At 34.9% G+C, this 26,363-nt stretch overlaps 3 protein-coding genes and 1 long non-coding RNA gene across 7 annotated transcripts; 3 read left to right on the top strand and 1 right to left on the bottom strand.

The window, feature by feature from the left end:
• Nucleotides 1-52: 52 nt before the first annotated feature.
• Nucleotides 53-598, top strand: LOC123904981. Its single transcript, XM_045954583.1, has one exon. The coding sequence runs from the start codon at nt 53-55 to the stop codon at nt 596-598; it is 546 nt and encodes a 181-aa protein (XP_045810539.1).
• A 1,369-nt stretch (nt 599-1,967) lies between these two features.
• On the bottom strand, nt 1,968-2,380 carry LOC123903967. Its single transcript, XR_006808223.1, has 3 exons — nt 2,338-2,380; nt 2,130-2,179; nt 1,968-2,005 (listed from the first exon to the last, which is right to left on the bottom strand). It is a non-coding gene; the product is annotated as an uncharacterized LOC123903967 (long non-coding RNA).
• A 2,836-nt stretch (nt 2,381-5,216) lies between these two features.
• Nucleotides 5,217-15,779, top strand: LOC123903965 (protein CELLULOSE SYNTHASE INTERACTIVE 1-like). The gene is made up of 8 exons (XM_045953657.1): nt 5,217-5,569; nt 5,793-5,975; nt 7,126-7,199; nt 7,669-10,732; nt 11,211-13,761; nt 13,980-14,434; nt 15,053-15,169; nt 15,265-15,779. Exons 2-8 carry the CDS (start codon nt 5,910-5,912, stop codon nt 15,403-15,405), a joined length of 6,468 nt encoding a protein of 2,155 aa, XP_045809613.1. The 5' UTR covers nt 5,217-5,569; nt 5,793-5,909; the 3' UTR covers nt 15,406-15,779.
• A 3,682-nt stretch (nt 15,780-19,461) lies between these two features.
• Nucleotides 19,462-24,269, top strand: LOC123903964 (aspartic proteinase-like protein 1). Of its 4 annotated transcripts, none has more exons than XM_045953654.1 (10): nt 19,462-20,032; nt 20,138-20,276; nt 21,388-21,638; nt 21,764-21,991; nt 22,091-22,229; nt 22,304-22,374; nt 22,494-22,593; nt 23,304-23,364; nt 23,467-23,538; nt 23,758-24,269. In XM_045953654.1, exons 1-10 carry the CDS (start codon nt 19,740-19,742, stop codon nt 23,997-23,999), a joined length of 1,596 nt encoding a protein of 531 aa, XP_045809610.1. In that variant the 5' UTR covers nt 19,462-19,739; the 3' UTR covers nt 24,000-24,269. The 4 variants fall into 4 exon arrangements, with proteins under 4 accessions (XP_045809610.1, XP_045809609.1, XP_045809611.1 ...); XM_045953655.1 differs by having other exon boundaries at nt 19,893-20,032; nt 21,354-21,638; XM_045953653.1 differs by having other exon boundaries at nt 19,477-20,032; nt 23,304-23,538.
• The last annotated feature ends 2,094 nt before the right edge of the window (nt 24,270-26,363 follow it).

Genomic DNA, 26,363 nt, shown 5'->3' with positions numbered 1-26,363 from the left:
ACTACTTCCAATATCCCAAATCTCATCCAATCTACTTCCAATATAACAAAAAATGGATCCATCAAAATTTCATTTTGATATCGCAGCCTACAAACAAAGACGTGAAATTGATGACGCTTATATACTCAATCGATTTAGAGAGCGTCGAAAGAAAATATTGGAAGATAAAGCACCTCGTACTAGAAAATATCTCAATAGAGATCATGCAGCGGCAAACCAAAGACTAATTGACGACTACTTTGCCGATGAACCTACATATGACGATGCAATGTTTCGTCGTCGCTACCGGATGCAAAAACATGTTTTCCTTCGAATTGTTGGGGACCTTTCAAGTAGTGATAACTACTTAACCCAGCGAGTTGATGCAGCCAATAAAGAAGGTATATCACCTTTAGCAAAATGTACCACAACAATGCATATGTTAGCATATGGTATGGCAGCAGATGCGGTCGATGAGTACATCAAAATAGGAAGTACTACATCATTGGAGTGCTCACGTAGATTATGTAAAGGAATCATACGATTGGAATGGGACGTGATTGAAGAAGATTTGTATCGTACTAATTATTACGTTGCTTGTGTGTGTATCACATTTTAAATTATTTGTATCGTACTAATTATGTTGCTTGTGTGTTGTATTGCATTTCAAATTATTTGTATCGTACTAATTACGTTACTTGTGTGTTGTATTTTAAATTAAGTTAAGATGATTTGTATCGTATAATTTCATTAAATAAATTTTGTTTTTATTACAAAAAACTAAAAAATAAATCGTTAAGTGTTAATTATCTTAATTTAATTTTAATCGATAATTGTAATTTTATGTAATCATAAAAAAAAAAATATAAATTTAAATAAGAATATGAAATAAAAAGTGGTGGGGTAGAGAAAGTGGTGGGGTAGAGTTAGGGGTGGACAACGGGCCGGTTTGGGTCGGTATGGGCCCAAAACCTCAAACCGGCCCAATCCACGGGTGGGAAAACACAACCCAATCCAAACCATTTTTGAGGTTCGGTTAAGGCGGGTTCGAGTTCAACGGGTCGCGGGTTGAATGGGTGGTTTTTTACGGGTTGGGCTAGTAACAACCCAATTAATTTTTTACTTTTTTTATTTATTGGGTTTTTTTTTCTTATACCAGTCCAAATGAGTTTTTTTTTTTCTTTTATTGAGTTTTATTTCTTATAACAGTCCAGATGAGTTTTTTTTCTTTTTTGGACAATAACCATCAAAATTGGGCCTTATATTAAATATTGTTGAATCATTTTTTCTGAGTATTAATAAACATTACATCACTATAATTCATAAAAGTCTTGAAGCTTGAAATTGGGATTTATGTCTCAAAGCATGAGAAACTCATTAATTCGTCCAAATGTATCTCTTATTGATACTGATATTTCTGCATGTGAAATGTGAAATTAATATGTTATAGCAACAAATTGGAAGTATATGAATTTAAAATATGCAAAATAAAGCATATACATATAAAAATACTTAAATATTCTCTAAAAAAAACTTAAATATAACAAAATTGGTTGTAGCATATAATACAAACATTCACGATCATTAGTATGAATAATTATATGGCCATAGCCCATATCAACTGAACACAAACTATATCAAGAAAATTATTTTATATCAAGCAAACATGTACATGGATAGTGCAATTAAAACATCCAAATTTGATGCAAGATTCTTGCACATGTTTGTTAACTAAAAGATATAGATTTTAGTCTAATGTCATTATTCTGAATTATATATTTTTAGTTACTGTCACATTTCATATTAATTTTATAGGAAAAAAATGGGATGCATAAAGTGGAACATGAACAAACAATATGTAATTTAAAAACAGCAAAAATGCCAAGCACTCAAGTAATTATCAGGGGAAAAAGTCTTAACAATTCAAGGTCAATGCTTACATGCTCTTTAATCAGTTTGTTCACCAATTCATGAATTTGTTCTTCTATCATAAAGTGAAGAATTTATAGCAAGAGCCACAGATCTCCTGACATCAATAAAGAAAGATAAGTGAAACACTAATTTAGGCTCACAAACAAGCATAAGTAAACAAGAATATAATTTTATTTTTTGGATCTATCCTTTTCAGTATATTCACTAGAGGGACTTACCTCTCAACTTTAAGAACAGATCTGGAAAAGAGAATGAAGATTCTCAAACCCTAAATCAGAAACAAACGATTTTTATTAGTAAAATCATAAAAACTCTAACTTGAATAGGTAACTGAAATAACAAACCCTAAAACTATAAAAGGTAAAAACCCTAAATTATTGTTCTTCAACATAGAGTTAGAGTGATAAAAAATAAACAAAAGATTACCTTTGACTGAAAAGCTTAAATCATGAGTGGTTATATTTTTTTTTATCAACAATATCTGAAAATAAACAGAAAAAGAAATTGTTAGGGATGTATAACAAACTAAAATCGAACAGAAAGTGTAAAAATTAAATAAAATGAAAATGAAGAAAGTATTAACCAGCGGCGAAATTGAAGAACGAAACAGAGAATGAATATAGAGGGATTTACGTTGGTGGTGGTGGTGGTGGTGGTCTCAGCGGAGGCAAATCCATTATATTAGGGTTTGAGTTTTTGTGTGATAGTTTGAGAGTGAAAGAAGAAAGAAAAGAAACGGCGGAATGAGAGAGGGAGAGAGAGAGAGAGAGAGAGAGAGAGAGAGAAGAGTGAGGGTGTAAGTGAGATCTAACCCTAGAATTAAGGATAAAACGATGTGTTTTCGTTTTAATGTATTAAAACATTATTTTATTATATTTATTTCGGTTCGGTTATCCGTGGTTCCATTTTCTTGAACCGAACCCGGCCATATTAAGTCACAATAACCCGCAAAACAGACCCGCGGTTCCAAAAAAACGCCTAGATCCGACCCAGTTCGGTTTATTTTTTCGGGCAGTGTGGGTTGGGCCGGTTTTTCGGGCCTTGTCCACCCCTAGGTAGAGTGTTGAATGAAAAAACTATTGGAGAGGGTAAAAGTTGAATGTGTGTTGAATGATTAGGTGGAAGAAAGAGAAAATGATGTGGAGTGTTGGGAAGTGAAAAAGTAGTGTTGAATTTTGTTTACCATTGTACATGGTCTTATAACTACTGTTCGATTATAAATATAAATAAAAATTAATAAGAGCAATTAACTTTATTTCTTATAACGACATGTGGCAGTATTAATTATGTATTTAATAGAGGTTTCCTTAAAAGTTTCATAGAGGGATTCCTAAATATAATATATAGAGATATAGAGATAGAAATATAGAGATATAGAGATAGAGATATTGAAATATCGATTTTTTTTTTTTTGATAGCAATTGAAATATCGAATTTGATTTTCACTAATAAAAATCGAAAAATTGAAATATAAACCTCATGATTCAAGTTTTTGAGTGATGAAATAGGCAAGTAGTAGTAATAATAATAATAATAATAATAATAATAATAATAATAATAATAATAATAATAATAATAGTAATAATAAGTAAATAAAAGAAGAAAGTAATGTACAGTAGTAGTACTTGAGAGAGCTAAAAAGGCAAAATCCTAATCATTGGATAACAGCAAATGCTTACGGAGCAGCAAATGCAATTCACATGACTCATTGCTACTTACTTTGGTTTTATTGCAATTCCAGCTAGTATGCCCCGTGCTGCATATGCAAATAATGCAATACAATAGAATAATATATTTGAATTTGAATTTGAACATCTAGCTAATTAATTTGTTTTTCACTTTAGAGTTTAGACACCAATTCTCCCCCTTACAATAAGACCATTCTTTTTGTTTTAGACAAAATATATTAAGACCATTCTAATCTAATGTGTGCCGTAATTGCATGTATTCTATTTCTATACCCTATAATTGCTCCACTGTGTAAGTGTAACTATAAGCTTTTGCTTGCCAATTAAGCACAAAATAACCGGAGATAGATCCATGACATATTGGCAGCTTGCTTGCAACTCATAAAAAGAGGTTGAAGGTGTTAAAATTGTTAGTCGAACATAACTCAATTTTATAAAATTGACTTGTAACATAAAAATAATTTCTATTTATAAATTCTTGTACATGTCATCTCACATTAAGTGTGAGACTTTTTAATACACTTTCTTATGCCCAACATTGTTAAACTTAATGCGTCGATAGCAAAATTCTGAAATTAGATGACCACCGATCTTAAAAAATATTTGGAGATCAATTTGATGTAAGTATATGGACAACTATTTAAGAATCCATCTAAAAAAATTATGTTAGAAACTTGGTGATTATGACATGCCCAAATCTGATCCTAAAATTTACTAATCCAACTCTAGTTAAAATCCTGCAACACATTTTTGCAAAAATAAACTTAATTTTAAAATTAACTCGTATCGCAAAAATAAGCTTTTGATTTTAAAATAATCTCGTAAAGCTTAATTAAACTAATAAAAATTATTGTATCTTATTTCATTGATCATTTTAAAGATGTTTTTTTCTCTCTATTTTTACGTGAATTTCAAAGTGTTAGCGGTAATAGTATAATCAAGTAGTACTAATATTAGAGTAGACATCCTCTCAATTTCTCAAAAGAAATGATGTTTTATTACACTAATATACTAATAATAGTAAGGTAAATTTTAATATGGACTATTTGATGAAGTGGTTCACGGTGGACCGGTATTTAATTTTTTTTTAAATATTATCGATAATATTGATGTTTGAAAGTATAATTTAATGATTATTTTTATTTTTATGATTAAAATAATGACTTAATTGACACTAGTTTGATTAAAATAACATATAATAAAAATTTGACTCTACTGAATTTATGTTAATAATGTCATTTTTTAATCGTAAAGATGAACAAGATCGTGATTTTTATTTTTAAAAAATATTATCGATAGTAGTTAGAATTTCTAATTATTTACCAATTGTTTTTTTTTTTTGATAAGCAATTATTTACCAATTGTTAGTTGGTTCAGTCAGTGGTGTTTGGCGTTGAACTTGGTAGAGAGAACCACGGTTCGATCCCCACAACTATGATCAGAGAAGGCTGAAACTACTTGATGCCAGAACTGACTCCGAATCAGATTAAACTGATGATAAATTTTTTTTTTGATTATTTTAATCTTTGATCCACAGTGGACTAGTTGGTCCACCGTAGAGTTAGACATAATAGTAATATTTTTTTTTTCTGGACTTATATAGACATAATAGTAAATGTTGAGTGTAAGATTTGTTTTGTAATAAAGTAGTTTAAGCAGTAGTAATAGTAGTAGTACTGTTTAAGAGGCATTCACACTGAGTTTGAGCTGAGCTTGAACCAGTTGTCTCATTGTCGGTGCCACCGAATCTTCTTTCTTCTTCTTCTTCCTCCTTTCACACATTCCATGAAAATCAACAACTCATACTCAAAGAACTCGCACATGCATTAATAATTAATTAACACACTATTTCTTCTTATTCTTCTGACAAACAAACACTCCAACTAAACAAATCTATCATTCCCCAATCTTCTCTCTCACACTTCCAGACGGATGCATCGCGCAACGGTCCTGCTTCTCACTCTCTCAAGGTTCTTTCGATTCTTCTATTTTCACACCTTCATTTCTTCGTCGTTGACTTACAAACGATTTAATTTACTAATTAATCTTAATAATTGTCTGCTTGATCTTAATTAATTCGTGATATTTTCATTTATTATTTTGGTTCAACTTCAATTACTGACTGTCCGAGATTCGTGATTTGATGATCGGTTTCTGATATGCATTTACTGTGCGTGATTCATAATTTGACAGGAACAGGGAGGTTTTCATGTTCTGACAGTGATTCCGGTATAGATCTGGAGAAGGGAGACTATCCTCAACTCATCCTGCTTGCTTGGGAGAGAGTCTTTTAAGTAACAACAAGCAAAGATGGCCGCCGCAATCACTTGGAGATTTTCCGGCAACAATGGCACCACCCTTGCTTCTAATGATTTGGTAATTTTCATTTTTCCAGCTAGTAGTTAGTATAAACATGTATGTAGTTTTATACTGTAGATCTTATTTCCAGCTAGTATGTCTGGATTTATTATATATTTTTTCTTCAGATTGCCTATGATATATATATAATTATTATAATAATTCCATATGAACAAAAGGTAGACGGCCGCTAAACCTTTTTGGACAGCGAAACCCAATCTTTGAAAAACTACATTCATCGACCTAGGCGACACAACAGAAATTGCAGAAAATTGTGAGATGATATAGTAACATTTGCAAATGCAATTGGAAATAACTCTTAAGGCTGGAATTGTTGCTGTAGACAGCAAATTTTGGACCACTTTGAGGCTCTATAGTTTCATTCTTTTTGTTTATTTCCTGTTGTCCATAGAAACATATTCTTCATTTTTCTTCAAAACAAGACATGAAATTGATGAGAAATATTCAATTTTAGATAGTGAACATTATCTGTTACACTGATCTTAGTTAATATCCGCTGTTGCATATAATTGTCAGTCGGCCTTAAAATGCGGTGCAGGGTTATACTAGAAAATTGAAAAAAAGGTGGCATTGTTAGATTGTTTGTTTATGTATCTAATCTAACATGGTGTTCCCAGTCATCTTTGTAAGTGGGTTAGTTGTATGTTTTCTCCACACAAGAGCATATTCATGTGGATCCCTACTAGTAGTAACACTACATATGCTGTATACTTATATACTCCAGTTTAAATTTCTCCTTTGTTTTGCTCAGTAAGATGCATTCCTAAATAAAAAAGTATACTGTAATGGAAGCAACAATCATAAATACCTAGAAAATATTTACTTTCTTGATATGGAGTATAATCGAGCCATGATATGTTATGGTTTACCTATGTTCCCTCACAACTTGATTTTCTGTTTCTCCTCATATTATTAGTTTTCTATTTCTCTAGCTTTCATTAGGAATAAGGGCAAGAGTAAAGGAATATACTACTGGATTTGCATGTTAGCAAATAAAAAATGAAGGAAAATTGAACTTTGAGATATTTATCCATAACTGCATCTTATATCTTTTCCCTATTATGTTAATGTTACTTCCAGTGTTAACAATTTAGAGATACACAGACATTCCATTTGACCTTCTCCACTGTCATTCTTTTGATTGCAGGAAAGAAATGGTAATGGCAAGGCTCAAGATTCAGAGGCTCCAACTCCCCATTCTGTTCCGAAAATGGGATTGAGGTTGGTTACAATGTAAAACTTGTCTAAAAATTATGTCAAAAGGGAATATTCTACAGCCTGGAAAAAATGATGAATAGTTGCTTGAAATGTTCTACTAAAATCAATGTTGCTTGAAATGTTCTACTAAATTCAATGTATTTTCTTCTTCTTGTGTTTATAAAATTTTTGTGATTTAGCAATTGTACTTATGCTTTCTGCCAAGTAAGCTAGAATCCATGAATCCCGTGTGTTGTGTTATGGGTTATTGTCTCAAAAACTCAAAGACCTAAAACTGTTTTCTTTCCTTTGAGAATCTCATTCATTGAAGATAAGGTTGTGTGGGGCTTTGGCAATATTGCATATATGCTCTCTCTAATCTTAGTCCTTAGAACCATCTTACTTGATATATGGCTTTTCATAATTTGAATTTGAGTTGAGCATCTATTCTAATACGTAAACTTTCGTGTCTGACATTCCTATCTGGTTGCAGAGAACGTAGCAGCAGCGGGATGGAGGATGCAGATGGGACATTAGCAAGTATTGCCCAATGCATTGAGAAGCTACGTCAGAGCTCATCTTCTATGCAAGAGAAAGAGTATTCCTTGAAGCAATTATCTGAGCTTATTGATACACGTGAAAATGCCTTTAGTGCAGTTGGATCTCATTCTCAAGCAGTTCCGGTGCTTGTTTCCCTTCTCCGGTCAGGGTCATTGAATGTGAAGATACAGGCAGCAACTGTCTTGGGCTCACTTTGTAAAGAAAATGAATTAAGGGTGAAAGTCTTGCTTGGAGGATGTATTCCTCCTTTGCTCGGTCTACTAAAGTCCAGTTCTGAAGAAGGTCAAGTAGCTGCTGCAAAGACAATTTTTTCTGTCTCTCAAGGTGATGCCAAAGATCATGTTGGATCAAAAATATTTTCTACTGAAGGAGTTGTTCCAGTGCTCTGGGAACAGCTGCAGAAGGGCCTAAAGAGTGGAAGTGTAGTAGATAGTTTATTGACTGGAGCATTGAAAAATCTCTACAGCAGTACTGAGAGATTCTGGAATTCGACAATACAGGCTGGAGGAGTGGACATATTGCTGAAGTTACTGACAACAGGACAGTCTAGCACTTTAGCTAATGTGTGCTTTTTACTTGCCTGTATGATGATGGAAGATGCAGCTTTTTGTTCAAAGGTATTGGCAGCAGATGCAACAAAACAGCTCCTCAAACTTTTAGGCCCTGTTAATGATGCCCCAGTTAGAGCTGAAGCTGCTGGTGCTCTTAAATCTCTATCAGCACAGTGCCAAGATGCAAGGAAAGAGATAGCCAACTGTAATGGCATTCCTGCTTTAATTAATGCTACCATCGCTCCTTCCAAAGAGTTCATGCAAGGTGAGTATGCTCAAGCGATACAGGAGAATGCTATGTGTGCTCTTGCAAACATCTCTGGCGGTTTGTCTTATGTCATCTCCAGCCTTGGTCAAAGCCTTGAGTCATGCTCCTCACCGACCCAAACTGCTGACACATTGGGGGCTTTAGCTTCAGCTCTTATGATATATGATGACAAGGCAGAATCAAATAGAGCATCAGATCCTTTGGCAGTTGAGCAGACATTACTTGAGCAATTCACACCACGATCGCCCTTCCTTGTGCAGGAAAGGACCATTGAAGCTCTTGCTAGTTTGTATGGAAATCCTATACTCTCACTGAAACTAGCAAATTCTGATGCAAAGCGTCTGCTTGTTGGTCTAATAACAATGGCCGCTAATGAAGTGCAAGATGAACTTCTAAAAGCTCTCTTGACACTGTCCAATAGTGAGTGTAGTCTATGGCGTGCACTTCAAAGCCGTGAAGGAGTTCAGCTATTAATATCTCTTTTGGGGCTTTCATCAGAACAGCAACAAGAATGTGCTGTTGCCCTGCTCTGTCTTTTGTCTAATGAAAATGATGAAAGTAAATGGGCCATTACTGCTGCTGGTGGTATACCTCCACTTGTTCAGATTTTGGAGTCAGGATCTGCAAAAGCAAAGGAAGACTCGGCAACAATCCTCAGGAACCTATGTGATCACAGTGAGGATATACGTGCTTGTGTTGAAAGTGCTGATGCAGTTCCTGCATTGTTGTGGCTGTTGAAGAATGGAAGCCCAAATGGGAAGGAGATTGCAGCAAAGACCTTGAATCACTTAATTCATAAATCTGATACGGCAACTATCAGTCAGCTTACAGCATTATTGACTAGTGATCTACCTGAGTCTAAGGTTTATGTTTTAGATGCTTTGAGGAGTATGCTTTCTGTTGTTTCTCTTAGTGACCTTCTACGTGAAGGTAGTGCTGCCAATGATGCGATCAATACAATGATTAAGTTATTGAGCTCTACAAAGGAAGAAACTCAGGCAAAGTCAGCATCAGCTTTGTCAGGAATTTTTGAAACAAGGAAAGATTTGAGAGAAAGCAATATTGCTGTTAAAACTCTTCGGTCAGCCATGAAGTTGCTTAATATTGAATCTGGAAGTATCTTAGTGGAGTCCTCACGCTGCTTAGCTGCAATATTTCTTTCCATCAAAGAAAACAGAGAGGTGGCTGCTAATGCTAGTGATGCATTATCCTCCCTAGTTGCACTAGCTAGCTCTTCAGATTTGGAAGTAGCAGAACTGGCAACATGTGCTGTGGCAAACCTGTTTTTGGATAGTGAAATTGCTGAGGATGCTGTTGCGGAGGAAGTTATTTTGCCTGCTACCAGAGTATTGCGTGAAGGCACAAAATCTGGAAAAACACATGCAGCAGCAGCAATTGCCCGCCTTTTGCATTCTAGGCAAGTTGATTATGCTGTAAATGATTGTGTGAATCGTGCCGGTACTGTTCTTGCATTAGTTTCTTTCTTAGGTTCTGTTATTAATGAACCTGTTGCGACAGCAGAGGCTCTAGAAGCACTTGCCATTCTGTCCAGGTTGAAAGAGACCACTGCACTTAGTAAACCTGCTTGGAGGATTTTGGTCGAATTCCCTAAAAGCATAACCCCGGTAGTTCTGTCAATTGCTGATTCAACACCAGTGTTGCAGGATAAAGCTATTGAAATATTATCTCGATTATGTAAGGATCAGCCTTCTGTGTTAGGAGAGACTGTTGCTACTGCATCTGGATGTATATCTTCAATAGCTAAGAGGATCATCAATTCCACTTCTACAAATATGAAGGTCAAAATTGGGGGAGCTGCAATTCTTATTTGTGCTGCTAAAGAAAATCACCAGAGGCTTGTGGAGGATCTAAATATATCAAACTTGTGTGCTAATCTTGTACAGTCGCTTGTTGATATGCTAATTTCTGCACAGGCTACTTTAGTTAATCAGGACTCTGTCAATAAGGAAGTCATCAGCATTTGCAGGTATACGAAAGACGCCAATGATTGTAAATCGACCAACATCACCACCATTATATCTGGTGCTGATGTAGCTTTATGGTTACTGTCTGTTCTTGCTTGTCATGACGAAAAAAGTAAAATTGCAATAATGGAGGCTGGAGCTATTGAGATTCTCACAGACAGGATTGCAAATTTTTCCTCACAATACAGCCAGGTATTCAAGTGGCTTATTTTCACTATGTTTTCAGTCAATCTGAATTACTCCCTCCACCCCAAATTATAAAGGAAAAAACCCATTTTTTTGGTCCTAATTTATAAGGAAAAAATACCAACATTTATCTTTTCCAAGAATTCTTTTTACTTATTCTCATGAAATTGCATTTAATTTTCTCTCCTATTTTTCCCATAATCAATAACCAATAAAAATTGTTTTTACATCTTCTCATGAAACTTATTTTCAAAAAAACACAAAAAACATACTCCAAATTATTGTTTTGGTTTTCATATTAAGTGTGAATTTTCCCTCCCTTTATATTTTGGGACAGAGGGAGTCGATGGATATTACTGTCTGATTCGGTTTGTGTCAAATATTTACTTATTTGCATAAATCCACCATTAGCCATCAAATGTTCTCTTCCTCATTGATTTATGTATAGTTAAATAACAGATTCTACTCTATGGTGACCATGCAGATTGACTATAAAGAAGATAGCAGCATGTGGATTTGTGCTATGTTGTTGGCAATATTATTTCAAGATAGGGATATCATACGAGCACATGCAACAATGATATCTATACCAGCCCTTGCCAATTTATTGAAGTCAGAGGAATCAGCAAACAAATATTTTGCTGCACAATCAATAGCTAGCCTAGTCTGTAATGGTAGCAGGGGAACACTTCTATCTGTGGCAAATTCTGGTGTGGCAGGTGGACTTATCTCCTTGCTAGGCTGTGCTGATGTTGATATAGAGGATCTTCTGGAATTGTCAAATGAATTTTCATTGGTGCCATATCCTGATCAAGTTGCCCTTGAGAGGTTGTTTAGAGTTGATGACATCAGAGTTGGTGCCACTTCTCGGAAGGCAATACCTGCCCTAGTTGATCTGCTCAAACCAATTCCTGATCGCCCAGGAGCACCATTTTTAGCACTTGGGATTTTGACTGACCTTGCTAGAGATTGTCCATCAAATAAGATTGTAATGGTAGAGTCTGGGGCCATAGAGGCACTTACCAAGTATCTTTCACTGGGTCCACAAGATGCAATTGAAGAAGCTGCTACAGATCTGTTAGGAATTTTGTTTAGTAGTGCTGAGATAAGGAAACATGAGTCAGCATTTGGTGCGGTAGCTCAACTTGTAGCTGTGCTACGTTTAGGAGGAAGAGCTGCAAGGTATAGTGCTGCCAAAGCCTTGGAAAGTTTATTTTTGGCTGACAACATTAGAAATGCAGAGACAGCCCGACATGCTGTTCAACCCTTGGTGGAGATTCTTAATACTGGTTCAGAGAGAGAGCAACATGCTGCGATTGCTGCGTTAGTTAAGTTACTGAGTGAAAATCCTTCAAGAGCACTGGCTGTTGCTGATGTTGAGATGAATGCCATTGATGTTCTTTGCAGAATTCTTTCATCAGACTGTTCAATGGACCTCAAAGGGGATGCTGCGGAATTATGTTGTGTTCTTTTTGGAAATACAAGGATTCGATCCACAATGGCTGCTGCACGGTGTGTTGAACCTCTGGTCTCTCTCCTTGTGAGTGAGTTTAGTCCAGCTCATCATTCAGTTGTCCGGGCATTGGATAGGCTTGTTGGTGATGAGCAATTGGCTGAATTAGTTGCTGCACATGGTGCAGTTATTCCTCTCGTTGGCCTACTTTTTGGAAGGAACTTTGTACTTCATGAGGCCATTTCCAGAGCACTGGTCAAGTTAGGAAAAGATCGACCTGCGTGTAAAATGGAAATGGTGAAATCTGGAGTCATTGAAAGCATACTTGACATCCTTCATGAAGCACCCGATTATCTCTGTGCAGCATTTGCTGAATTGTTACGTATATTGACTAATAATGCTAGCATAGCCAAAGGACCATCAGCTGCTAAAGTGGTTGAACCCCTGTTCTTTTTGCTAACAAGACAAGAATTTGGGCCCGATGGACAACATAGTGCATTGCAGGTTTTGGTTAATATCTTAGAGCATCCGCAATGCCGTGCTGATTACACATTAACTTCCCACCAAGCTATTGAACCACTCATCCCCTTGCTTGATTCTCCAATAGAAGCAGTGCAACAGTTGGTTGCTGAGCTTCTCTCACATCTACTTTTAGAAGAACACCTTCAGAGGGATCCAGTGACACAGCAAGTAATTGGACCTCTTGTGCGAGTTCTTGGTTCTGGCATACAAATATTGCAGCAGAGAGCTTTGAAGGCCCTTGTCAGTATTGCATTTGTATGGCCAAATGAAATTGCAAAAGAGGGAGGCGTTGTTGAAATTTCCAAAGTGATATTGCAAGCTGACCCTTGCATTCCTCATGCTTTATGGGAGTCTGCTGCCTCTGTTTTGGCAAGTATTCTGCAATTTAGTTCTGAATTCTACTTGGAAATCCCTGTTGCTGTTTTGGTAAGGTTGCTTCAATCTGGATCAGAGAGCACAATTAGTGGTGCATTAAATGCTCTTCTTGTGTTGGAAAGTGATGATGAAACTAGTGCAGCTGCAGAGGCAATGGCTGAAAGTGGGGCTATAGAGGCTCTCTTGGAGCTCCTTAGATCTCATCAGTGTGAGGACACTGCTGCAAGACTCTTAGAAGTATTGCTTAACAATGTAAAGATTAGAGAAACAAAAGTTACTAAATCAGCCATCTTACCATTATCCCAGTACCTCTTGGACCCACAAACTCAAGCACAGCAAGCAAGGCTATTAGCGACTTTGGCTCTTGGTGATCTATTCCAGAATGAGGGTCTTGCTCGGACAGCTGATGCAGTCTCAGCTTGTCGCGCTTTAGTGAATGTGCTTGAAGACCAACCAACTGAAGAAATGAAAGTCATTGCCATATGTGCTCTGCAAAACCTTGTGATGTACAGTCGATCAAATAAAAGAGCAGTTGCAGAGGCTAGTGGGGTTCAGGTTATGCTGGATCTGATTGGTTCAGGTGATCCTGAAACATCTGTTCAGGCAGCAATGTTTATTAAACTTCTCTTTTCAAATCATACTATTCAAGAGTATGCTTCGAGTGAAACAGTCAGAGCAATAACCGGTGAGTTTTGCCATCATGCAATGTTAACATCTGTTTTTATTCTGAACAGTCTTGTGATATCTTATCCTCATTTTACTTAAATGGCACATTATTTTTTATGCAGCCGTTTACAAAGCAGGTTTTCTTATCCTTTCATTAATTAAGTGTTGCCATCATGCAATGTTATCCTCTCTTCATTATGTAAATATGGCCTAACAAAGTTTTTTATGGTCTTGTAGCTGCTATTGAAAAGGATTTATGGGCTACTGGAACTGTGAACGACGAGTATCTTAAAACCTTAAATTCTCTATTTAGTGTCTACCCAAAGCTGAGAGCAACTGAACCAGCAACACTCAGCATTCCACATCTGGTTACATCCTTAAAGACAGGTTCAGAGGCTACTCAGGAAGCTGCCTTGGATGCACTTTTTCTTCTCAGGCAAGCTTGGTCAGCGTGCCCAGCAGAAGTTTCAAGAGCTCAGTCCATAGCAGCCGCCGACGCTATTCCTTTGTTACAGTACTTAATCCAATCTGGCCCACCTAGGTTTCAAGAGAAGGCAGAGTTTCTATTGCAGTGTTTACCAGGGACATTGGTGGTGATTATCAAGTGCGGTAATAATATGAAGCAGTCTGTTGGAAACCCGAGTGTTTACTGTAAGCTTACACTTGGAAACACTCCTCCAAGGCAAACCAAGGTATGTTATTATTTTTCTCCATACCTATTCATTATGATATTCTCCTCTGATGCACTAGGATTACTTGACATGGGTGACATGCTTGTTTTATGTGAAAATAACATGGAACTGTCTCCGTGTCAAACATGCATAGATTTAACCAGTAAATGTTGTTTCTTGATAATGTTATCTGCAATATTCCATTGAAAACTATGCCGATATAAGAAATGCCCCCTTGTGATGTACAACTTTAAAGTTGCTTTGTGGAAAAAATTCCTGTTAACTATTTAGTGTTACATATTCTGCTGCAATTTATTGCAATCTCTAAACTTAAGAATCCAGATTCATCCCAAATTGTTTTCCCCCTTTGCCTTTGTAATAGCTTTGATTTAATTCGTCATTTGCTAAATTATTAATATGAGAGTATTTGGGTATCAAGTCCTTGCTCCTTCCCTCTTGGGCATCTTACTAGAGGCACAGCCACTACAAGGAAGTACAAGGTTTTGCCGAGTGTGTGATTGTATTATTTACAACACAAAGAACATGGTGTTGTCTGCTTAATAATTGATATACAACCTGTTTTAATTTGTTTTCTCTTGGGAAAATGAATATACTAATACATGAAAATGTGATGCTCAGGTGGTCTCAACTGGTCCCAACCCAGAGTGGGATGAGAGTTTCTCATGGTCCTTTGAGAGTCCTCCAAAAGGCCAGAAGCTTCATATTTCTTGCAAAAACAAGAGTAAAATGGGGAAGGTAACTTGGACTAATAATAAATCACTCTATTCATCTTCAGTTATTTTGCTCATATACATTTCCACTTAACCTTCCAATTTTTTATCTAATGACAGAGTTCATTCGGGAAAGTGACAATCCAGATTGACCGGGTGGTGATGTTGGGGGCAGTATCCGGAGAGTACACTCTGTTGCCGGAAAGTAAAAGTGGCCCCTCGAGAAATTTAGAAATAGAATTTCAATGGTCTAACAAGTGATACCCATTACCGGTTAGCGTCAAGCTTTGAAATCGAAACATAGGGTACATGGTTGGAAAGGAAATTTTGTTTAATCTTTGGATTATTTTATTTATCATGCTAGTGTATATAGCAACAGTTGTTCATTTTGTGTCTATAATTAAGTCCCCAAACAAATTCTTTTGTCGCAATATTCTTTTGCAATTTGATCATTCATTTCCTAGTTTAGCCACTAGGGGCACGAAGATCAGTCCTGCTTAGAGTTTCTTGTATGCATTTTGCTGTTGTCAATTTTTCGCTTTACAAGGTGTTGTAATTTGTAAACTCATATATATTTGAGAGTAAATTAAATGTAAAATATCAATAATATAAAGTGTCGTACATGTGATTTTCTATACTGATTTTGTTTTGATTTACTATTACCGTTGCATTTCTTAATTAGATCCAAACTTTGGTGTTGTTTGCTCTCTTGCTACATAAATTCAGAGTGTTTGTTTCACTTTATATCTTACTAGACTAGATCCTTTTTTTTTTAACCCATGCTTTGGATTCTTGAGAGAATATAGACATTAGAAAATCTATGTATTTCTATTTATAAAAAAAAAAGAAAATATGTATTTCTTTTTTTGGTAGAAAAAATAAAATAAAATATGTATTTCTATGTTTGTTACAATGTTATTAAACTTTATTTTTAGGTATAAATAAATGATTCTTGATCAATAAATAATTTTTATGTTTGTATTGATTTTTTTAAAAGGTGTTTCTATTGTTTTATTTTCAAGGAAAAAAAGGTGGGGAAAATTTCTCATAGAGGTGGGTTATCCATGTGTAAAACCACCCATAAACCTGAAAGAATAAATTTTGAAAACATAAACATAATTAATATGAGAAAATTTTACATGAAGAAATAAATAAACTCTACCTATATGTGTGGATTGATGTTTATACTACAAAATTGAGGTGATGTGCTATGGATGAAAAAAAAATGTTAAGGCCTTCAAAAATGTAAGAAAAAAATCTTAATAAAAAGTCTCATATTTTGTTATTTTTAAAATTAATATTGTCTCGATAAAAATTAAATCAACTTATTTTATTATCAGTTAAAAATATTAAATAAAATTACATTACTTTGAGAGGAGGGATCCGTTGACTCTAGGAGTAAGTCTCCATTGACTTACTCCGCTTAATAACTCGATATCGGTATTATATTTTTTCACTCCAACCGTTGAATTCAAAGATCTCATTGAGTAGATTAACTCCACAAATTTTTATAAAAATTCAAAATCGTTTGATACCTTTTCTGATAACTTTAATTGAACGTACGACAAACTTTTAAAAAAAATCGTTGAATTTCAATAGTCTGAATACATAACTACATTTTTTGAATTGTTTTGGATTTTTTTATTTTTTTTTAGAATTATTTGATTGTTTTGTATTCTAAAAATAGTTTTACTAAAATACTATTACATGATATAAAACTAGTATTTTTCTTTTTGTGTGTGTGTGTGAATAAATAGGCTACATATGTGCTGGGCAAGCCTATATTTATCAAAATCAACCCTTAGTGCTAAAGCTTATAATGAGATGAAGGAATAAATTGCTCCATTAAAAAAAGGCATAGTCAAAAAAATTAATTCTTATATTAAAACAAATATTATTAATTTTTTTGGTCAGGTAGCCTAGTGGCTTGAAATTCCACCCTTAAAGATGGATAAGTGGAGTGTCCAGGGTTCGAACCCTGGCTCCTGCATATAAAATGCTGATGTCCCAACCAATTGAGCTAAGCTCATGGGGACAAACAAATATTATTAATACTCTTAAGAAATAAAATACACAAATTTCAAAATTTATTTTCCATATTTAATTTTCTAACCAATTATCCAGAAACACTAGTAAACATTTTCTTTAAAAAAAGAATGAACTTTTAAATACGAGGGAGACAATAGTGACAAAGACAAATGGACATGAGGCAATGAAAACCTCATTTTATTCTCAAACACGTTGCTTAAAGAGAAACACGGTGGGGCAAGTACCCGCGTGACATTTCGTTAAGTCCTAGCATTGCATTATTGTTCCTTTTCCTTACTCCTCCTTTTTTTTAATCAACCAAGAAATCAAATCAAATATATTAATAACAAAAATAATTTATATTAGTACAATGGGTGTATAATAAAGAGGTTAAAAAGAAGCGAAAATATCTCAATTTGATTTATAAATGAAGATTTTTGTGGGGATTGTCTCGTTCGGATACTCGGAGATGAGAAATTTTTCTCTGCGAGAATGAAAATGGAAGAAAGAGTCCCTCTAAAGGAGGTTTGCTGGGGGATGGAGGAATAATAATCTTCGCATCGGGGAATGGGGATGAGGATGTGGATCATTTAAAATGATGGAAAATTGTGTGGTAAAGTACTCCCTGTTCCACTAATCTTTGCATCGAGGACTTTGAAGATCTGTATAGATGAGGATATGGGAAGAATAATCTTCGATGCCACTGAGAATGAGGATGTAGAACATTTTATGTGATAAGAAAAAGAGTGGTATAATACTTCCCTTTCAATTCCCGCCTCGTTGACATCCCTACTAGTTAATAAAAAATATCTTGAAACTTGTGTGATAAATCTTTTAAAAGTATAACAAATATTATTTTCAATACGATATATTTCTCGAGAGGAGAATGAATCCTCTCAATTTCCCCCCCTCAATTTTCACATCTCAACCATCAATCAATTTTTCTCCGTTTCTTTTAAATTTAAATATTATCTTATATTTATAATCCAATGGTCTATTATCTACATTATTTCCTCAATTTGTTTTTCAACTTGAGAGAATCCCCTAGAAAAAAATTATGTAATTTTTTTTGTTACTATGATATTAGTACGAACTGTGGTTGTACACACAATGTGAATTCTCCTCTCCTTACCAAATTTTCTTCAAATGCATGAGCCATGAATCAAACCTCTGCCAATATGTTTACAAGGAACAAAACTTTTATTACTTGGATCAATTTATTATTGGTAGAAATTACACCTTCAAAATTTAAATTTAAATGTTTTCAAGATATTTTTTTATTATAATTCCTTTTTTATTTTTTGAAATAAAATAATTATATATTTATTTTAACAAATACCCAGAAACATTTGATATAAAAATCTGATAAAAATGCATAGATATCTACTGGTGTAAGCGGATCAGAAAAAATTCAATTGAACCGACGATCCAAACAAATCCAAATTGGGAAAAAAAATAATTTTTATGATTCGGATCCAAAACCGAACCAAACAAATTAAAAACCGACGTGGTTTGGTTCGGTTATTGGATTCAATTTTTAAGAACCGATGAGTCGAACCAATAGGTATATTATTTTTTTAAGCACAATATGTGTATTATTAACAGTATATTTATTTATTTATTTAGTTCAACCACACCATATTATTGGCGATTCCAGTGGAAAAAATTGAAATTTTATTTTAGTTGTACTTTATTATTCGATGTTGAACTTATGAACTTAATTTATAAATTATATATGATTGTATGTTGTATTTCATGGTGAACTTTATCTATGTATTGTATGTGATGACTTATGGAATTAATTTTATTTTTAATGGCAAGTTAGTTGTTAGAATATTACAATGTTATGTTAGTTTTTCCAACTCTTAACTCAACTAACTTAACCAGTTGAACTACTCATCCCACTCTTATGAATTGTATTTTGTCAACTTTGTTTTAATTGAAAAATGTATTTGAAAAGCACTGTCTCTTCTTTTATGTAGGGTGTACGGTGATAATTGATTACATAAGTGCTACGTGCAATTGAAAAAAATTATAGCATAAATATATCGGATAAAAAATAATAGTAAGTGATACATTGAAATAAAAAACGCGTGATGCAAACCCATTAAAATATCTAAAGCAAACCGAACCAAACATATTAGTTTGGTTTAGTCCAGTTTTGAAAAATACCAAAAACCGAACCAAATTGAATTAATCAAGAGTTCATTAATTCGGACATTGAATTCGCGATCCACACCAGTCCAATTACACCCTATATATCACAATCAAATCCCTTTTCTCTTACCTATTCCATCAATTAAATACTTTATTCCGCCACCAAAAAAAAAAGGTTTGTTCTATTCTATCCGGTCACTCTCAGTCACCGAGATACACAAACACTATTACACTACACACTCAGAGCCATGAATCAATGATGCACACTGCGCACCTTCACTCAATCCTTCTCCATTCCTACGCGCTCCTTAATCACACTCTTTACTTTCACTAATTAACACTAATCTCGACTTAATCACTTTACATACAACCACCCATCGGAAAAAGTAACCACTAGATCTCGATCTCCGATGTCGTCACGGTGGCGCTTCTTCCTTCTTTTTTTACTCTCGTTCACAGTTACTTACACAATGCCGATTCCAACCACTTTTTCTGTAAGACTAGTTCACCGGTTCTCCGAAGAAATGAAACCGGTTCGGGTTTCGACCAGTGACTGGCCGGACCGGCGGAGTATGCGATATTATCAGATGCTTCTGGAAAACGACTTTCTCAGACACAAGATCAATCTCGGTGCTGCTCGCCACCAGTTTTTGTTCCCTTCTCAAGGTAGCAAAACGATGTCGTTTGGTAACGACTTTGGATGGTAAGTTGGTAACTCTCAATTATTCTTCTCTTTCGGATTGTGATTAAACGAAACGACGATGAATTTTGAATTTAATTTGTTGTTATTGTTGCAATGTTATGTTAGGTTACATTATACATGGATTGATATAGGCACACCGAGTACTTCGTTTCTTGTAGCGTTGGATGCAGGGAGTGATCGTCTTTGGGTTCCCTGTGATTGCATACAGTGTGCTCCCTTGTCTGCGAGTTTCTATTCCAATTTGGTATATACACTAATTTCTAACCTAACCTTCATGTTTAATTAGCTTATTTGAGCTTGGGCCCGTTTGGATTAGCTTATTTTTTGGCTTATGCAAAACAGCTTATGCAAGTAAATAAATTTTTATGTATTATTAGAAGTTTGTCGAGCTAGTTTATGATAAAATAGCTTATAAAAATACAATTTTCTTTAGTGGAAACTTATAAATTAACATAAAACCTTATTTATTTGCATAAACTATTTTGCATAAGCTAAAAAATAAGATAATCCAAATGGGCCCCTTATCTATCGCCATAAGCACTTGCGCCATTGTTTCGGAGAGCTTATGGAAACAACTTAGAATGTGTCTATAACTTGTTTTGATCTTTTTCCATAAGCTCTCTAGGATAGCTTATAACTTATACAAAAACAATTTAACTTTATTTTATCTTTAGTTATAGAAATAGTTTATACATAAGCAATTATATGATAGGCTTTTATGCTTATCCAAATATATAAATAGAGATTTGTTCCTGAAAATTGATAAAACCTAGGTGTTAATAGTCATGTTATAATCCTCTCATATACTACATTGGTAACAATACTAATGTATGTTTGATTCTGCGGTGAATTTTTTTTTATCTTGAGTGAATTTATTGTGTAAAATTGATTCCGACTAAAATTGAGTTGAAGGTAAAAGGATTTATGTTTGAATACATTCAAGTAAAAGTGAGTTGAACAATAAATATGAGTGTAAAAATCAACTATAGAATAAGAAGCGGCGATTTCTAGCTTCAAGGAAAATCAATTTTTTTTTTTTGGTACAAGAGGCAAAATCAATTTTACTCTAAAGAAACCAAACATGTCAAAATCAATTTTACTTTAAAGAAACCAAACATATAAAAATCAATTCTATGATTCTATAATTAATTTTGTCCCCTCTAGATGTGGAACCAAACATATACTACTAACAGGGGACAGGACTTAACATATTAGCACCTCATATTTACTTATAGGTGCATATGTTTGGGGTGATGTTTTTAGAGTCTAAGCTAAGAGTTGGTGACTGGTTTATCACTTATTTCCAGTAATTGATTCGCAGGTGCTCCCTCACATATGGGGCATCTATTATGCAGGATAGAGATTTGAATGAGTATAGTCCCTCTCGTTCGTTATCCAGCAAGCATTTATCTTGCAGCCATCGGTTATGTGATACGGGTTCAAATTGTAAAACTAACAAGCAGCAGTGTCCGTACACGGTCAATTATTTATCAGAGAATACATCAAGTTCTGGGTTGTTAGTTGAGGACATATTGCATCTTCAATCCAGCGATGGCAGCAGTGGCAGCAAATCTAATTCTTCTGTTCAGGCTCCAGTTGTTTTCGGGTATGTCAGATTGATCGATCGTGTCTGTGTCACTTCAACATCCCTTTGCTTGATGATGATGATGTTTCTCTTTTGAAAAGTGTATCTCACAGTCCTTTAACTGACATCAATTTTGTTGAATGCAGGTGTGGTATGAAGCAAAGCGGTGGTTATTTAGATGGTGTTGCTCCGGATGGTCTCATTGGTTTGGGACCTGGGGAGAGTTCAGTTCCGAGTTTTCTTGCTAAATCAGGATTAATCCGTGATTCTTTTTCGCTGTGCTTTAATGAAGATGATTCTGGTAGATTATTTTTTGGTGACCAGGGACCAATCGTGCAACAGTCTACTCCATTCTTGCCCTTGGATGGAATGTTGTATGAAATTATCTACTTTTCATTAGTTCGCAACCTTTCAGTATACTGAAATAATTTAGAAAATGGTCTCCTGCTAATTATGATAAATTTCCTGCTCAGTTCAACTTACATTATCGGAGTGGAGGCGTGTTGTATCGGGAGTTCTTGTCCTAAAGTAACAAGTTTTAATGCTCAGTTTGATAGTGGAACATCATTTACGCTTCTTCCTGGTCATGCATATGGAGCAATAGCTGAGGAGGTACTTTTTTGTCATTTGAATTTCATGTTTGTAAATCTCTTCTCTGGCTATTTATATAATTTTATTTATGACAGTTTGACAAACAAGTAAATGCTACACGAACTACCTTTCAAGGATCTCCTTGGGAGTATTGTTATGTACCCAGGTGAGTTTAGTTGATAGATTTCTGTCCGTCTCTCTCCTCCCTCCACCTCTTGGTTCTTGATGTCCTAATTGCTAAAAGTTTCTGGTCATTCTGATGACTTTATTTTATTTTTGAAACAGTTCGCAACAGCTGCCTAAGATTCCTACATTGACACTAATGTTCCAACAGAATAACAGTTTTGTGGTCTATAATCCCGTGTTTGTATCTTACAACAATCAGGTGGGTGTGGATTAAGTGGTTCCTTTTTCTATTTGGAGGAGGGGTGAGGAAGTAAAACATATGATCATAAGAAGCCTTATCATAAATATAGATAGAGACTAGTTGTTTTGGAACCAGTTACTTAGAAAAACTTCCCTTACGTGTAACCCAATAGAAAAAAGGGCAACCTGTTTGAACTTTTATTTATTATGCTAGCAATGAAGAAATATATTTTTCTCTTGTTCTACTCTGCAAGATCAAAATAGAATTTACACAAAACACGTTATATTTATACCCTTTTTTTTCCACTTCCATTCTTTACTATTACTACCCAAGCTTCACATTTTATCTTAAATTCATCATACTCATTACTGGGGGATGGGCTACATTGGTCCAAATTACTTGAATCTTTTAACTCTTTTACTCTTAGTCACATACTATCTTCAGGTGGTCTATTGCTGCAGTAAACTTAAATCTTTTAACTCTTTTTTCTAGTTGGTGAACCAACTTTTCATGTTCAATAAATGCATAAAAGGTGGTGCAACAGTAATTTTGTTGCCCTGTAAAGATCTAGTGCTGCATTGTATCCTTTTAAAATTTAACATATTAATAGAAAATGTTTCCACATGAAAATTCAGTTTTCAGTTAGCTGTTTTAGAAAGAAGGGAAATGAAAAAAGGCCCATTTCTCTTGAATCAGTTAAATTATTAAGACTTGTCATTTTTGTGCAGGGAATCAATGGATTTTGTTTGGCAATACAGCCAGCCGATGGGGATCTGGGAATAATTGGGCGTAAGTTTACATATTTTCTCTACAAAAATATAATGATTGCCCCTATTCTTGATTCTGGAGAAAAGGATATTTTGATCATAATGCCAATAAAATTATTTGCAGAAAATTTCATGACGGGATACCGGTTGGTATTTGATAGGGAAAACAAGAAGCTAGCATGGTCACACTCAAACTGTGAGTCATTTTATTTCTCAATGAAACGTGCCGATCTTTTTTTTTTTTTTCCTTAATTTTTTTAATAACATATGGGTATATATCCCCTTGTGATATGCATCCAAAGAACAAAGGATGTCATTACTTTGAATCCATGTGTTACTGTCAGTATATGTTTTAGGTTAAGTTTAAATCTCCCTCCCTTCCTTTGACTTAAACACTGTCTACATGCATCTGTAGGTCAGGATCTCAGTCTAGGTAAGAGGATGCCCATCTCTCCTTCAAATGGGTCATCGTCAAATCCGCTTCCTGCAGATGAGCAACAAAGAACCAAAGGTCATGCAGTTGCTCCAGCTGTTGCTGGAAGGGCTCCTCAAACACCTTCAGTTGTTTCATCTCAGATATCACAGATGGTTTCATACCGGCAACATTGGCACTACTATTGGTTGCTTCTATTTCAACTTCTGTCAGTATTTTACTAAGACTTTCACGTTCTCATTATTTATAGTAGCCTGCCTAGAAAGTGTTACATGTGTATCTAAGTCTGTCTGTTCTGTCCTAGGTTTGTAAGTAGTTTAGATCTTACACCGTTCAATGCTGTCTGTTATTTTTACCTTGTCAGCATTAACTTCCTAGAACTCAGTGAAACATTTATCTTAACCTGCATTCTAGGTCGGGTGAGGTTATGTAAATTAATTTGCTTGGTATGAAGATTTTTTCTTATAAACATTTTGAATTCATTTTTTTTTTTATTAAAAATCAGAATATAGGATATTTAGAGAGAATAATATCTTTATATTTGTTGTAAATAGGTCTCCAAGTAAAATTTGCAATGACATACTATGATTAGGGTTATACACTTGTACACGGGTTAAGTAGACTCGGATGATCCACTCAAATCGAATGGATCCTATCCTAAAAAGTCGGGTTCGGCCGGTTGATGGGTAAGTCTGGATTCTGTAATTTCAAACCTCGTGTCAGTTAGGTATCAGATGCATTGAAGCCAAAAACGTCAAATGCAGACCTGACCTTAAATACTAGTATTTTTTAAAATTTCATAAACCCCAGTCACTTCTCTCCCAGGTAGATACAGTGTGCAATATGCATACAGCCTCAACAATGTTTTTTCACTTCCTCCGTTCTTCTTTTGTCTCTCCTCATTGTTGATCATAAGCATCTTGCCACCGTCTCCTTCTGTCTCATGTGCAGCCTTGTTTATCCTTCCACCTAAAGTCTGTTTCTGTTGTCGTTGCTTGTTTTTTTTAGCTCATGAAGCTGACTCGTAGATCTCAGCTAGAGGAGAGTATAATGAATTAGAATGGTTATTTATTTGAAAGCAAAACACAAGAGAGAAGAATGATAATATGTTACATGGGAGTCCAGCTTATATATTGAATTACAATGTTATTTCAAAAGATCCTTCTGCCATTCTACCAGCCAGTTTTTTGCGCGCCTTATGTCTTTCCTATTTTACCCTTCCACTACTTAAGTAGCGGACATTATAATCATGAGAATTTTTTTGTAAATGTCATCCGCTACTTAAAAAGCGGACATTTTAAAGGTAGGGTGTTTTTTGGGTTGTCCGTTACCTAAATAGCGGACGGGGGTATTTTGGTAAATTCGTAGAGTGCGCGAGAAAAGGGGTAGAGTGGCAAAAGAAAATCCCTATTTCAAATGATGTGAGCTTGTACATCTTCACTAGTTGTGTTGCTGTCATATTCTTCTGACTTTCAAGTAGGCCATGAAGGATCATCAACTAAATTAAGACTAGGACGTTGTAGAAACAAATAAACAATCTGTTATAAACTAAAGTAGAAAAGCAAGATAATAGAGAAAGATAGGATGAAAGTATATTGTATTATGTCTTTCAAGTGTGTCTTTACATCGTAACATATATGCTGTATTTATAGGACAATATTGGGCCAATGATATGGGCCAAAGCCTAATAGACATCCACTATAATTATTCATAACACTGGATGTCCATGAAGGATATGCCTCATTAAAACCTTACTAGAAAAAAATCCAGTGAGAAAAAATTCTAATGAAGGAAAAAGAGTACAATATCTTTTTGTGAGAATTACATGACATAATTATTTCTCCCCCTCAACTAGACAATTATCTCTTTGAGTGATTGTTGGTAAAGGTCGATAAGATGTTTTTGTGTACGACATGTACGAGCCCAATGACCTTTGCCTCCACAACGATGACAAATATTCTCGTTAGTTTTGCTGCATTGTCCACTTCTTCCTTTTTCATTCTTTTCATTTTTCCACTTCTGGTGGGTAACTGAGTTCTTGAAATTACCATGGCCATGAAATTTACCACGACCATGGCCACGACCACGACCACGTCTTCAAATTTGTCTATTGTGATCATGTGTTGCTGCATTCACTTCTGGGAATGGAGCAACACCAATTGGTGGAACTTCATGATTTTTCATTAGAAATTCATTATTTTGTTCAGCCAATAAAAGGCAAGAGATCAAGTTAGAGTATTTTGTGAATCCCTTTTCTCTATATTGCTGCTGTAAGAGCACATTGGATGCATGAAAGGTGGAGAATGTTTTTTATAACATATAACGATCACTTACTTTTTCTCCACACAATTGCATTATAGAAGTGATACGGAAAACCACAGAATTATATGCCGTTACAGTTTTAAAATCTTGCAAATATATTTATAGGACATATATATCATTGGCCCAATATTGTCCTATAAATATATATATGTTTGCAAGATTTTAATACTGTAACGACATATAATTCCGCGGTTTTTCGTATCATTTTATAATGCAATTGTGTGGAGAAAAAGTATGCGATCATGATATGTTAGAAAGACATTCTC

This window comes from Trifolium pratense, linkage group LG2 (genome assembly GCF_020283565.1).
Source record: "Trifolium pratense cultivar HEN17-A07 linkage group LG2, ARS_RC_1.1, whole genome shotgun sequence".
NCBI lineage: Eukaryota > Viridiplantae > Streptophyta > Magnoliopsida > Fabales > Fabaceae > Trifolium > Trifolium pratense.
The sequence above is the reverse complement of the archived record's forward strand: the minus strand, read 5'-3'. Positions and strand labels throughout refer to the sequence as shown.